This window comes from Dipteris shenzhenensis, chromosome 15 (genome assembly GCF_047967505.1).
Source record: "Dipteris shenzhenensis isolate YYH24624 ecotype China chromosome 15, Dip_SZ_1.0, whole genome shotgun sequence".
Lineage (NCBI taxonomy): Eukaryota > Viridiplantae > Streptophyta > Polypodiopsida > Gleicheniales > Dipteridaceae > Dipteris > Dipteris shenzhenensis.
The window spans coordinates 27,712,361-27,725,497 of record NC_141610.1 but is presented as its reverse complement, the minus strand read 5'-3'; the positions used below and the strand labels follow the sequence as shown (position 1 = coordinate 27,725,497).

At 45.0% G+C, this 13,137-nt stretch overlaps 1 protein-coding gene across 1 annotated transcript; it reads right to left on the bottom strand.

Moving 5' to 3' along the window:
* Positions 1 to 10,011: 10,011 nt before the first annotated feature.
* On the bottom strand, positions 10,012 to 12,900 carry LOC147893621 (uncharacterized). The gene has a single exon (XM_087386019.1). It carries the CDS (start codon positions 12,733 to 12,735, stop codon positions 10,312 to 10,314), a length of 2,424 nt encoding a protein of 807 aa, XP_087242145.1. The 5' UTR covers positions 12,736 to 12,900; the 3' UTR covers positions 10,012 to 10,311.
* Positions 12,901 to 13,137: the final 237 nt, after the last annotated feature.

Genomic DNA, 13,137 nt, shown 5'->3' with positions numbered 1-13,137 from the left:
CCAAAAAGGCCACATCACCCATTTCGTTTTAGTACCATAGGTGGATTGGATTCTGATGCTTGTAAACCACCAATTTATTTCTTTTGCGTGGAATAGAGCATAGTATATAAAATTGTAATTGTCTGTTTTTATTTGCCACAAATATTTTTTGACGATTACTTTTGATGTCCATGTTTGATACTGCTTGCATTGAATATCTGATTTGCTTCTCTTTTGAATGGAAACTTTTGTTTTGCTTTTGAATATTATATGTGTTCCAAATTAAAAGCTATCATGGAGATCAACTTGTATCCTAACCTAAATCATTCTATGGTCATAAAACCTGTTTAGACCCATGTCTCACTAATGACAGCCGGATTGGCAAGGGCTGCACAGTATGGGATGCATAGTCTGACTTGGGATTGAATAAGGTCAGTAGATTTAAAACAAGGCACAATGAATGATTCAATTAGTCATGGATTTGGAAAACAATCTTGAACAGTAAAAGGTTGGACAACCTACTGTTCTGAAGGATTTCTACATGGTTGATCATGTTCCTTTTTATGAATCTTGGATGAGACCTTTCAATGCTTGATATCCTAAAGCGAGGATTCACTTGCATAGTGGCAAGCTGATAAAGGAACTCAGCAAGTTGATCTTGTGCTTGGATTGAACACAAGAAGGAAACACAATCTAAGACTATGTTCCAGTGAATACACAAATTTTGGGGTCTCAAAGAGAATTCATGATTATTAGAGAAGCAATACAAGTACAATCCTTGGAATGAGGATTTCTTCCAGTGGCTTATGGGAAAACTATGGATAGAGTCATCCTTATGGACAAGGTTTTGAGATGTCGGATGACATCAATCAGCCCAGTGGATACTTGGCTGCGTTTCTGCCCCCACCTCTCCCTCAAGGCAAGGTTATGAAGGATCCCTTTTCAAAAGAGAGGAGAGAAAAGCAAATATGGGAGATGATTTCATGGAATCTCTTAAGGGATGCAATAGACCTTAACTTGAATGTTAATATCCTAACCAAGTTCTACATCATAGATGACTCGAATACTAACATCCAAATGGGTGGTCTACAGTAGTATGGGATGCTGTAGATGCTATTGTGCGTGCATCAGAATGCCTTAGTGGCCATAGTCACAACAAAACACGTTTCTTTGGGAAAGAAACGTTTCGAAACATTTCTATCCCAAAAAAACGTGGCCAAGGGTAGTATTACTGGAAATTCTACATGTTAGGCATCATTTTAACATGCCATGTATATGTGGGACATATTTGAGACATTTTTGGCACTAAAAAGTACAATTAGGCGTTTCAAAACTTCTGCTTTTTCTTTGAAACGTGAAACGTTTCTACGTTTCGAAACGTTTCTGGTGATTATGTTAGTGGCAGAGAATTCAAAACCTTTACCATTGGGCCCACATTTGGTAGATGAAGGTTCATTCTTTAGTGATGAGGATCACCTGAGGAGTTTAGGGTAGTAACTCCTAGTTGCTAGATACCATGGAGTATTGGGTATTCAACCACTGGTGGTGAGCAAACCTACCCAATGGGTAGTAACTCCTAGTTGCTAGATACCATGGAGTATTGGGTATTGGTGGTGAGAAAACCTACCCAATGGGCTACTGTTTGTTACCCTAAAGTAAGCTGGGTAACAGATGATTGTAGACTTGCTGACGAGCAAGTGAGTCACTAATAACTTTCAGATAGAAAGTTGAGGGCCATAAATTAGTTGCAGCTTGAATTTGTTTTCCTACCCTAAATTATACTACTATAAGGTCTTATTTAGGAGAATGTTACGTTCATGACTAGATGTAACATAGGTATAGGGTTCACTAAACCCTGGGCCTAGCTGGCAAGGAACTAGGATTAAATCTGGAGTCAGCATGGGGTCTAATCCGGGGTTAGGATTAACCTAAGGATAGACCTAAGCTAGCAGATGAGGTCTAAATCACTAGGAGTGAGCTAGCCTGCTATACTTGGCAGTGGCATGCAGGGTAAGTCAAATTAGGCTGAGGCTTCAGCATAAAGCAAGGGATGCTTGCTTGAAAGTAGACTAGCTAAGAATATGGCTAAAGCCAATAAAGCAGAATACCTAGCCTATAAGTATAAGCTACGGGGGTCCGGAGGATGCGGGGAGCCCAGAGAGCAGCAGCTAGGGTGGTATGGGACGCAAGTCTGGACTCTGAGGCTGGCTGGTTCTCTCCAGATGGTTTAGACCTCTAGCTCAGGGGTGCTCAGATGAACCTACGGCTGGGACATGACCTGCTAGCGCCAAGCCTTATGGGTTGAGTCTAGGGCGGATGCCCTGATCCCGATGGGTTGCTTGCAGGCTTGGCATGTGTCCTGTTAGGGTTTCTGGTTATGGAGCTGACATGGATATCCCACCAGGGTCTAGGGTTAATTAGACCTGGCGAGGGTTGTTTCACTTGTAGAAGATGAATGCCTTCAAAATGACATAACCTGAGCTAGAAGACTCCAATTGAGGAATGTTCTAAACAGGTTTGCAGAGAAAAATGAGATCTAGGATGGCTATTATGGCTAGCAAGCACCTAGGGCCTGAAAAACTACAACATGCCTTGAGCTAAGCAAGGGTGAGACAGGACCTGAGCTGATCCTTGAGCTGAGTTTTGATACGATGTTGAGAGAGGTGATGAAGGTGGGAGAGGAGAATATGGGAGAGTAGGAGGCAAGCATGATACTACACAATATGCACACTTCGCTATTCCAAAAAAATTAGACCTACTAAACTATTTACACCAACCCTTACAATACTCTATACAGAATCTTAGATGTTGGAATACGATAGAAGAACCTACTACAACAAATTACCACTTGTCAAGTTCCACATGATGATGTCAATCCCTTGATCTTCGTTCCTGTTGACTCAAGCAAGATAGCCACACCACTATTGATAAAGCCTGGAAATTTCAAACCAATAGTGAGACCTTGCATCTAAATGAATTAGGAACATGCCCATCCTCTAAAAAACAGAAAAGATAGTGCAGTTCCAATCCATGACAATCACCCACAAGGTTGAAAACCATATGCCATCATGCATAACAAGGACTAGCTATTATGTCATCCCACTGACATCATCAGCATCCAACAGTGGAGTGGTGTCTGTAAGTGTTGGAGGTTGGGTTGGTGAGGGGAAAAGACAGTAAAGAGTAAGCTCTTCGCCACCCCTTGATGGTTATAGGCTGGGGAGCAGAGCTCCATCTTACAGGCCTACATCAGTATCTACTCAGTAAGCACTGGTGATGGAGAAGGCCAACTATTGCCCCCCATAATCCTTAATGGCAGTGACTGAGTCTCCATGTGCGTGCAAAACCCAATGACCATTACTGCTGCTACTTGACATACAACATGTATGGACTGCCGTGAATGTAGGCTGAATGCTTAAGTACCTGCTCTACCTGGGTGCTGCAGAGGAGTGGGCTGAGTGCTCTACCTGAGAATGAATGGGTGAGATGGTCTTATAGAGGCTCCATGCTGTAGTCACTGCTCTGATTGGCTGCAAATCTGGGCCTCATGCTGGTCAGCCAGCTCAGCCACAGCTTGCTGGTTCTTACAGCAGAGCCTGTTGGGAGGCATGGTGCCTCCCTTGCACCTTTGTCCTGTAGCCTTTGGGCTGCCAAGTATAAATATTAGTATGGACAGACAACTCTACCAGTTGGTACTTGTGATGATCGCGCCTATAAGGTGCAGGTTGTACCAATGATATAAAGTATTTCGCATGTAGCCTTTTCAATCACTTCCAGCTGTCACCACAATGTAAATATCCTAAGTCAAAGTACAGTTGACCATTTATTTGATCATAATTAAAGAGTTTTCCATCTGGGTTAATTATGGTCAAAAGAGTTTTTCTATTGGTCAAAGAATTGACTACGGTCAAAGATACTTGACTTCGGTCAAGTAAGCCTGATTTCGGTCAAGAAGACTTGGTTTATACCAAGAAGGTTGATTGCGGTTAACCAATATGTGCCAACTTCGGTTGGAGAGACTTGACTATAATTAAGGCACCTCGACCCTTGGTCAAAGCCCCTTAATTATGATCAAGAGCATTGACTCCGATCAACTAGAGAATAAGTATATTTTTATATTTGTTATGTGTGCACATGTGTTCAGTGGGGATGCCCACCGTGACTAGAATTAGTCCACAGTGTGTTATTTGCATGCAAAGTGCTAACAATTAATGGGTGCCATGGTGGTGCGCTTTAATTAATTGTTGCAGGTACTAGGAAGAGTTATTTTCCTAAGCGTAATGGAGTCAGTTCGCGTGACCAAGTGCTTCGAAGACTCCAGAGTTGCCCTTAGTGGCATGTAATTAGGAAAGTAATGTAGAATTTCACAAGTGGCTTATTGCCAAGAAAGAGAGCCTAAGAGATCATGTATATTCATTCACGTTTTGGATTTGTAGACACCACGCTGAACTATGTACTCAGAATTCTCTTTGCAAGTAATAAAATCCTTTGGGGGGTCCAGCCCGACTGTTGTCCTGGGCCCTAGGACTGTGTAGAGTGAGAGAAGAGAGAGAGAGAGAGAGAGAGAAATGAAAAGAGTGTCTGCTGCTGTTACGTGACGCTTCCCACGAAGAAATGTAACACGGAGCTGTTCGTAGAGAACTAAGCAACATGGCAGATTACCTACTAGGTTTCATTGGTATCTCATACCCAAAGGAAAAAGAGCTTTTGCTATCATGGGGAAAGATAAGAGGTCAGCAAGCATTAATCCTATTTGATCCAAGGTCTACAGACAATTTCATATCCGAAGATTTAGCCCTGAGATTAGGGATTAAAACTGAAGAGCTAGACAGAGCTCTTGATGCTGATCAAATGTTTCAGGGGAATCCACTGCAAGTTACTCCTTTGATTGGAAAGCTTCGTGTCCATGTGCAAAACTATGTAGATCAGGAGGACTTCCTAATTTCTCCTCTCAAGCAACATGATGTTGTGCTTGGTACACCCTGGTTCCATCGAAAGGAAGTAACGATAGAATATCCTGAGAGGGTGCTGAGTTTTATCCATAGGGGGAAAAACCAGCGTTTAGTTGCCAGGAATAAAGGGGAAACTATTCCCCTTGTATCTGATGTTACATGTGGTAAAGAAATAAAGTCTGCAATTTCCGCGTACATGGTTTTTGTAAAAGAAAAAGAGAATGATATGCATGCTGAAATGAATGATGCAGACAAATAAATTTCAGTTTCTTGTAAACTTTAAAGATTGCTTTTCCGATACTTTGCCAAGGGAGTTACCCCTAGAGAGGCCAGAAGATCATCAAATAGAGTTAATGCCTAGTAGTGAGCCACTAAATAGACCACCTTATAGAGTCAGTGCGACTCAGAGAGAGGAGATTATGGCTCAAGTGCACAACTTGCTGTCCAAAGGGTTGATTCAACCTAGTTCATCTCCTTTTTGCTCACGAAGACTTTTAGTACAAAAGGAAGATGGTTCTTTTCGAATGTGCATTGATTACCGTGCATTGAATAAGATGACCATCAAAAATAGATTTCCGATACCACGCATAGATGATGTGCTTGACTAGCTCAGAGGAGCAACAGTTATCAACAGGATAGACTTGAAGAGTGGGTATCATCAAGTCAGAATACAACCACAAGATGTGCATAAGACAGCCTTTCGCACTACATTTGGGTTGTATGAATACTTAGTGATGCCTTTTGGGTTGACAAATGCTCCAGCCACATTCAATAGAATGATGGATCGCATCTTCCGAAAGTACATGCACTTCACGGGTACTTTCTTTGATGATATCCTAGTCTTTTTCAAAGACAGAAGAAGAGCACCGAGAACATCTTGCTTTGGTGTTTCAAGAACTTCGAAATCATCAGCTTTCTGCCAATAGCAAGAAAAGTGAATTCTTTTTGGAAGAGATCCATTATCTGGGGCACATAATATCCAAGAATGGGATACAAACGGATCCTATAAAGATCCGAGCCATCCAAGATCCGAGCCATCCAAGAATGGCCTGAGCTGAAAACTGTGCATGAAGTCCGTAGTTTTTTGGGACTTTGCTCCTATTACATGAGATTCATCAGGCATTTTGTTGATATCGCAGCTCCACTACATGACCTTACTAAGAAAAATGCAGCCTTCACATGGGGAATGTCACAGAAGAAAGCATTCAATACACTCAAGGAGAAGTTGACTACAAAGCCTATTCTTGTAGTCCCGGATCTGTATCAATCTTTTGATGTTGATTTCGATGCCTGTGGAGAGTGTGTTGGGACTGCATTACATCAGAATGGACATGTAGTAGCGTATGAAATCCAAAGATTGCGTGATGCTGAAAGATATCTGGGAATCTATGAAAAAGAATTGTTGGCTGTAGTTCATGCTGTGAATACATGAAAGCATTATCTTTTGGGTGCAGATTTTACTGTTAAAACAAATCACCAAAGTCTGAGATATTTTCTAACTCAGACAAAACTCTCCGAGAAGCATATGAAATGGGCAAATATGCTGTCAATGTATCATTTTCAGATTGTCCATACTCCAGGAATTCGAAACAGAGTGGTAGATGCCTTGTCCCGAAGACCCCAGGTCAACAATGTGATCATTGCTTATCATTAGGACCTAGAAGGCATGAGGGAGCAATATGCCAATGATGCAGATTTTGGAGAGATTTTACAGAAAATGCAAGAGGGGCAGTCCACCAGTCACTATTCCCTGAAAGATGGGTATCTAATGAAAGATGACTGCCTATGCATCGCCCAGGAGATGAGGAAAAAGATTTTGAAAGAAAGCCATGCACCTCCCTATGCTGAACATAGAGGAATTACAGCAACAACTCTAGCACTAGAAAGGTATTTCTTTTGGCCAGGGATGCGGAAAGATATACATCAGTTTGTTACTGAATGCCTTACGTGTCAGAAAGTGAAGTATGATAGACGAAAGGCACCTGGCCTACTTACGCCTCTCCTCGTGCCTCAAGCACCGTGGGAAAGTATTACAATGGACTTCATTTTCTATTTGCCAAGATCAAAGTTAGGGAATGATGGGATTTGGACTATCATTGATAGATTCAACAAGCAAGCTCATTTCATTCCGGTTCGCAAAACCATAAACGTAGATCATATGGCTAAGCTTTTCATGGCACAGATCTTTAAGCACCATGGTATGCCTAAGTCCATTGTTAGTGATGGAGATCCCAGAATGACCAGTCTATTCAGGAGAGCTTTATTTGATAATATGGGGACGAATTTGAATTTTTCTTCTTCTTTCCATCCCCAAATAGATGGTCAAAGCGAAGTAGCAAATTCTACAGCATTGGATATGCTGAAATGCTACGTGGGTGACCAAGGTTCAGGCTGGAAAAAGTACCTACCATTGGTAGAGTTTGCTTACAATAATACAATACACAGCTCTACAGGGAAAGCCCCCTTTGAGGTCATCTATGGGAAGGTGATTCTGCCACCTATCCTGAGAACCAAAGATGAAATATTTGCAACTGATCAGTTTGTGAGAGACCTCCAGACAGCTTACAGCCAAGTCCGGACAGCAATTGAAAGGTCTCAAGAGAAGCATAAAAGAGCTGCAGATAAGCATAGGAGACAATTGGATCTCAAGAAAGGGGATTGGGTACTTTTAAAGTTCGAGAAAGCTAGGCTCCGCAAATTTAAAGGCAAGCAGAAAGTGTATGCAAAGTTATCTCCCAGATATTATGGCCCTTTCATGGTTACAGAAAGAATAAATGAGGTTGCATACAGGTTAGCATTGACAGAGCATTGGAGGATTCACAATGCATTCCATGTGAGTCTTCTAAAGAAATTTCAGGGGCCAGAGCCTACAGAGGCAATATCAGAGGATCCACCACAAGTGGATGAGCTAGAGGAAGTCCTTCAGCCAGAGCTGATTGGTACCATACTGTACGCAAAGGCCCTCAGAGCAAGGAATTTTACAGGTACCTTGTAAAATTCAAGAATTACACGGCATTGGATGCCAAGTGGATGGATGAAGACATGTTGTCCAATCATCCACAGCTTTTGGATGTTTACAAGGAAGCTTGTCCGTTGAGCTCAACTGAATAGAAGCCAAGGGGATGTCACCACAATGTAAATATCCTAAGTCAAAGTACAGTTTACCATTTATTTGATCATAATTAAAGAGTTTTCCATCTGTATTAATTATGGTCAAAAGAGTTTTTCTATTGGTCAAAGATACTTGACTTCGGTCAAGTAAGCCTGGTTTCGATCAAGAAGACTTGGTTTATACCAAGAAGGTTAATTGCGGCTAACAAAGATGTGCCAACTTTGGTTGGAGAGACTTGACTATAATTAAGGTGCCTCGATCCTTGGTCACAAAGCCCCTTAATTATGATCAAGAGCGTTGACTCCAATCAACTAGAGAATAAATATATATTTATATTTGTTATGTGTGCACATGTGTTTAGTGGGGACGCCCACCGTGACTAGAATTAGTCCACAGTGTGTTATTTGCATGCAAAGTGCTAACAATTAATGGGTGCCATGGTGGTGCGCTTTTATTAATTGTTGCAGGTACTAGGAAGAGTTATTCTCCTAAGCGTAATGGAGCCTAACAAGAGTCTAGGAGGCGGTTCACGTGACCAAGTGCTTCGAAGACTCCAGAGTTGCCCTTAGTGGAATGTAATTAGGAAAGTAATGTAGAATTTGACAAGTGGCTTATTGCCAAGAAAGAGAGCCTAAGAGCTCATGTATATTCATTCACGTTTGGACTTGTAGACACAGCTTCCACGCTGAACTATGTACTCAGAATTCTCTTTGCAAGAAATAAAATCCTTCGGGGGGTCCAGCCCAACTGTTGTCATGGGCCCTATGACTCTGTACAGTGAGAGAAGAGAGAGAGAGGGGGAGAATGGGAGTGTAGTGAAAAGAGAGTGTCTGCTGCTGTTACGTAACGCTTCCCACGAAGAAATGTAACACAGAGCTGTTCGTAGAGAACTGAGCGACAGGGCAGATTACCTACTGGGTTTCATCCAGCACAGGCTTCGATAGAAGTCAGAAGCTCTTCTTTCCGACCAATAGAAATTGATCGAGCTGAATTACCTCGTGCTTCTGTTGGTTCTGCTTCAGGTTTGACCTTGTAGCCTTGCTCTTATAAGCTGAGGAACCAGGAGAATGGGATGTCTGCAATCGAAAGAAGATCAAGACTTATGCCCCTTACGACTCTCAAAGAGGCATCATGCCAGCTCCAATGAGTAGCACAGATTGTGGTAGGTGAATTCTACGGTCCAGGACCTTTGAAAAGGGTTCCTGCCCAGCTTGCCCACTCCATGGAGTGCCTGCCCTCCAATGGATCAATAAAACAGCTTCAAACTCCCTGGCTGTCCCAAGCACACTGTTGGCTACTAGCACCATCCAAGTGGCCCCTCTTTCAGCCCCAAAAACCACAGCGTTGTCCATTGACAACGCTGAGGAGAATGCCCATCAACAAAGCTGACACCTGTCCCTTAATCAGAGCAGCAATCTCAATACTGGCCACTAGCTAATTGTCCTGCAAGGGGGCTCACATGGTTGGTATCAACTGACATATCTGGGACAAGACAGAGCCAGACTAGCATGCCAGTGTGCAAGCCAGTGTGTGTGTGTAGAGAGAGAGAGAGAGAGAGAGAGAGAGAGAGCATGTATTACACATCATACTATTTTGCAATGTACTGCTGCCCCGGTGTCATTGATGAGAATGAGATAGCCAGAGATACAATATGATTTAAGTCCTCTTGAGACCCTTCAGGATCTATGGGACCAACAATGACAATTTGACTACTTTCTTGAACTAGTGGTATATAGCCTTCTTGCATCTCTCTCTCTCTCTCTCTCTCTCTCTCTCTCTCTCTCATTGCAACAAGATATCAGTCCTCCTGTTTTACTACACTCAGGAATAAATGAGACGTCACTTTTCTTGAGATATTCCAAAGCTAAAAAAATATAAGAAACTTTGGCTCGAAGTATCTAAGTATATAGTGTAGAAACAGACATTCCGGGACAAAAGAATTTGTTCACATGCCAATGAAAGACAATATATTTGGCAGTTCAAGCATTTTTTTCATAAGCCCAGCCTGCACATCCAGCCACTAGTAAGCCTTTTATCCCCATCAGGACTCTCATGCTCTGAAAAGAGACTGGAACAAAGATCAGGTTCTGTCAAGTACCTGGTGGTCAACAGAAAGAAGTTTATCATTTAAGCGTCTGTACTGAGAATGAAAGAGTTCTGCTTGAATACGGTTGCTAATGGCATAAGAGACACGAGAAAATTTGGGTTGTGTTGAAGCATGTACAGCCTGATTCATCAGAGGACAAAATATCTTCCTCTACAGTTTTACTAACAGGCTGCAGGGGAAGGGGACGGGCGCCACGAGGAGATTCCATGGAGCATTCGGCCCTTCCATCCCAGCAGCAACCAGCGTCCCTGCTCATCATCTTCAACACCATAGTCCTTGTGGTAGAAGCCACGAGCAATGGCCTGGGCCTTGGTCTTGATGAGGGGGTCAATAGGCAGTACTTCAAAACCGGCACTCTGGGTGCGGAGCTGCCATTTACGGTAGGTCTCGGGGCGCTCAAGGCGATCAAGGCCCTCGCAAGCCACAACATTGAGGATCTCACGGCCCATGATGTCACGTTCAATGACAAGCCGCTCTTCAAGATCACTGCGGATGGTGGTGTCAAGGGCATCAAAGATGCTGGAGTAGTGGAATAGGGCCTCGCGGAAGCGGGAGAGGAAGAAGGGGGCATTATAGGCAGCATTGACAACACCTTCCACAAAGAGTTTTGGGTTGAGGCGACGGATGAGGGCCAAAACAGCCTCCCGTGGGCTGGCAGGGGGAGTCACCATGGTCTCATCCATCAGGTGGCGCAGCCGGTAGATGCAATTTACCATTAAGGTTTCGCTTGGTCGAAGGCGGAGCGAGGCAGCAGAAACATCCTCCCAACGGCGCGCCAAGCTGTTGTACTCAAAGGGGACTCCATACAGGTGGGCATAGTGTGCAAGGCGGCAGCCTGTCTCCTCCAAGCGCTCTGCTGAGGGGGCAGCAGAAGCACAGCGCGGGATCTCAATGCCCGTTATGCGCAACGCTGGCGGCCCGCCAGGGCGCTCTGCTAGAGCCTTAATGAAACACGGCCACTGGAAGCCATAAAGAATGTTGAAGTCCACAATATGGAGTCGGTCAGCCCCGCGGGCAGCCGCCAAGATGGCCTCGTTTGCGAAAAAGTGAGACAGCTTGAGGAAAGGGCACACTGCAACGTAGGTATGGTAGGCACGCAGGATGCGCGCCGCCTCTGTCTGGGCGTGCACTCCGCCACCACTACTGCTTCCTGTCCCAAGGAGGCGGCTGTTGAGTATGAGCCCGCCCGTGCCCGAGAGGCGTGCCACCAAGCCTTCAGCAAAATAGTAGGACAGACGCTGTAAGCCATTGCCAAGAGGCGATGCGTGGCGCAAGATGTCGTGCAGCATTTGTTTGGCCGTGCGGGAGTCATCCGAGGCCACCATCTGTGCACACGTGACCAGCAGATTACGGAGGTCAACTACCACCACCGGGGCCGCGCTCTGCCACAGGGAGGCGCCGCTGCCGCGCCGAATGCCCCTCTGCCTTCCCCTGCCCTTGCCCCTCTTCTTCTTCTTGTTCCCCTCCTTCCCCACAGCAGACATGGGCGGCTCAGCCTCTTCTTCGCCCCCTATGCCCTTCTCCTCCGTTGCTGCAGAATCCCCCACTGCCACCATCGCCTTCCTCAGCCCAGCTTTTCCTGCTTCACCACTCTCCTCCTCCCTTCCATCCGCTGCATTGCTTCCGTGTACACCACCCAACCTGCCCTCATATCCGCTGCCACCGTTCCCTTCCTCTGCTTCCGTTGCATCCGTTTCCCTATTACCGCCACAAATAGCCACACCTTGCTGCTCTGCATCTTTGTCCTCCCTGTAGCAACCCATGCAGCTGCCAGCCTTTGCATCCCTTGGCGCGTCCGTCACAAGACTGCCCTGCGATATGTTTGCCTCAGTATCGGCGCTCGTGCTGTCGCCGAAGTATCTCTGCAGTGCATGATCATCCAACACTGGAAAACCCTCCTCCACATCTAAAATCGGATCAGTTATCTTGCACTCAAGAGTATCTATATCAGAAACTGGTAACAGCTCCTCCAAATCAGAAAATGAATTAGTTCTCTCGCTCTCAAAAATATCATCAATAGTTTGCAGAGGTGAACCGTGCAAAAAATCGAGCTGAGACAGAGTCTCAGACATGGGTGATGAGCGGCGAGGGCTACTCACAAAACACTCTCCTGATTGGGTAGGCACGCTGAGAACTTCGTTGATCCAGCTCTCCAGCTCATCCTTACGGCTCAGACTCCCGTCGGAGATGCGTGGCAGAGGATCTCTGACGAGGTCTTCCATGGACGAAATGTGGGTAAAGAAATCCTCAGAGAAATCTTCCCCAGAGATGTCCTCCATAGTATCGTTGAGCACCTTCACACAAGGATGGGCGGCCTGAGGCGAGGTGGGCAGTGGAATTTTCGACTCCTCCGCCATCAACAAGTCGTTAATGTAGAGCAAGAAAGGATCCAAATCGGATTTCTGCGGGGAGGTGGAGAAGGAGGCATCGGAAGAGGCAAGAGAAGGACAAGGGGGGATGCAGTCATCGAGGGGAACAATGCAGAGGAAGGGATTTGGGTCCAAACTGGTGAGGAAGGAGGAGAGATGGGAAGGGGGGGAGGGGGAGGAAAGGCTAAGATGGCGGCAAGTGAAGGGATAATCCATGGAATAAAACGGAAGGAGGGGAAGGAGATGGGTGGGAGGGGTGTTTTAAGGAAGGGGGGCAGCTGGGAGGGTGATGAATCATGACGGTGAAGATGGAAGGTGGCAGCAAATGATCACGCCCCCACAGGGTCCCCTTGGTCTCATCAGAGACGAACGGATGTCCACAGACACACTACAGATCTCAGTTGCTTTTGTGCAGCCTTCCATGCATGCATCAACAAAAATTCAATTCCATCCTCTCATGATCATCACATCAACAGTTTTTTCACCCCGCTGCAAATTCTACTGCACTTCGGCAGTAGCAATCAACAGTAATACTCAGTGGCATCCAAAAATATCCATTCCATCCACAGATGATCAACAGATCAAAAAGTTTTCCACATGCCAGTTGAAGCATTTTCC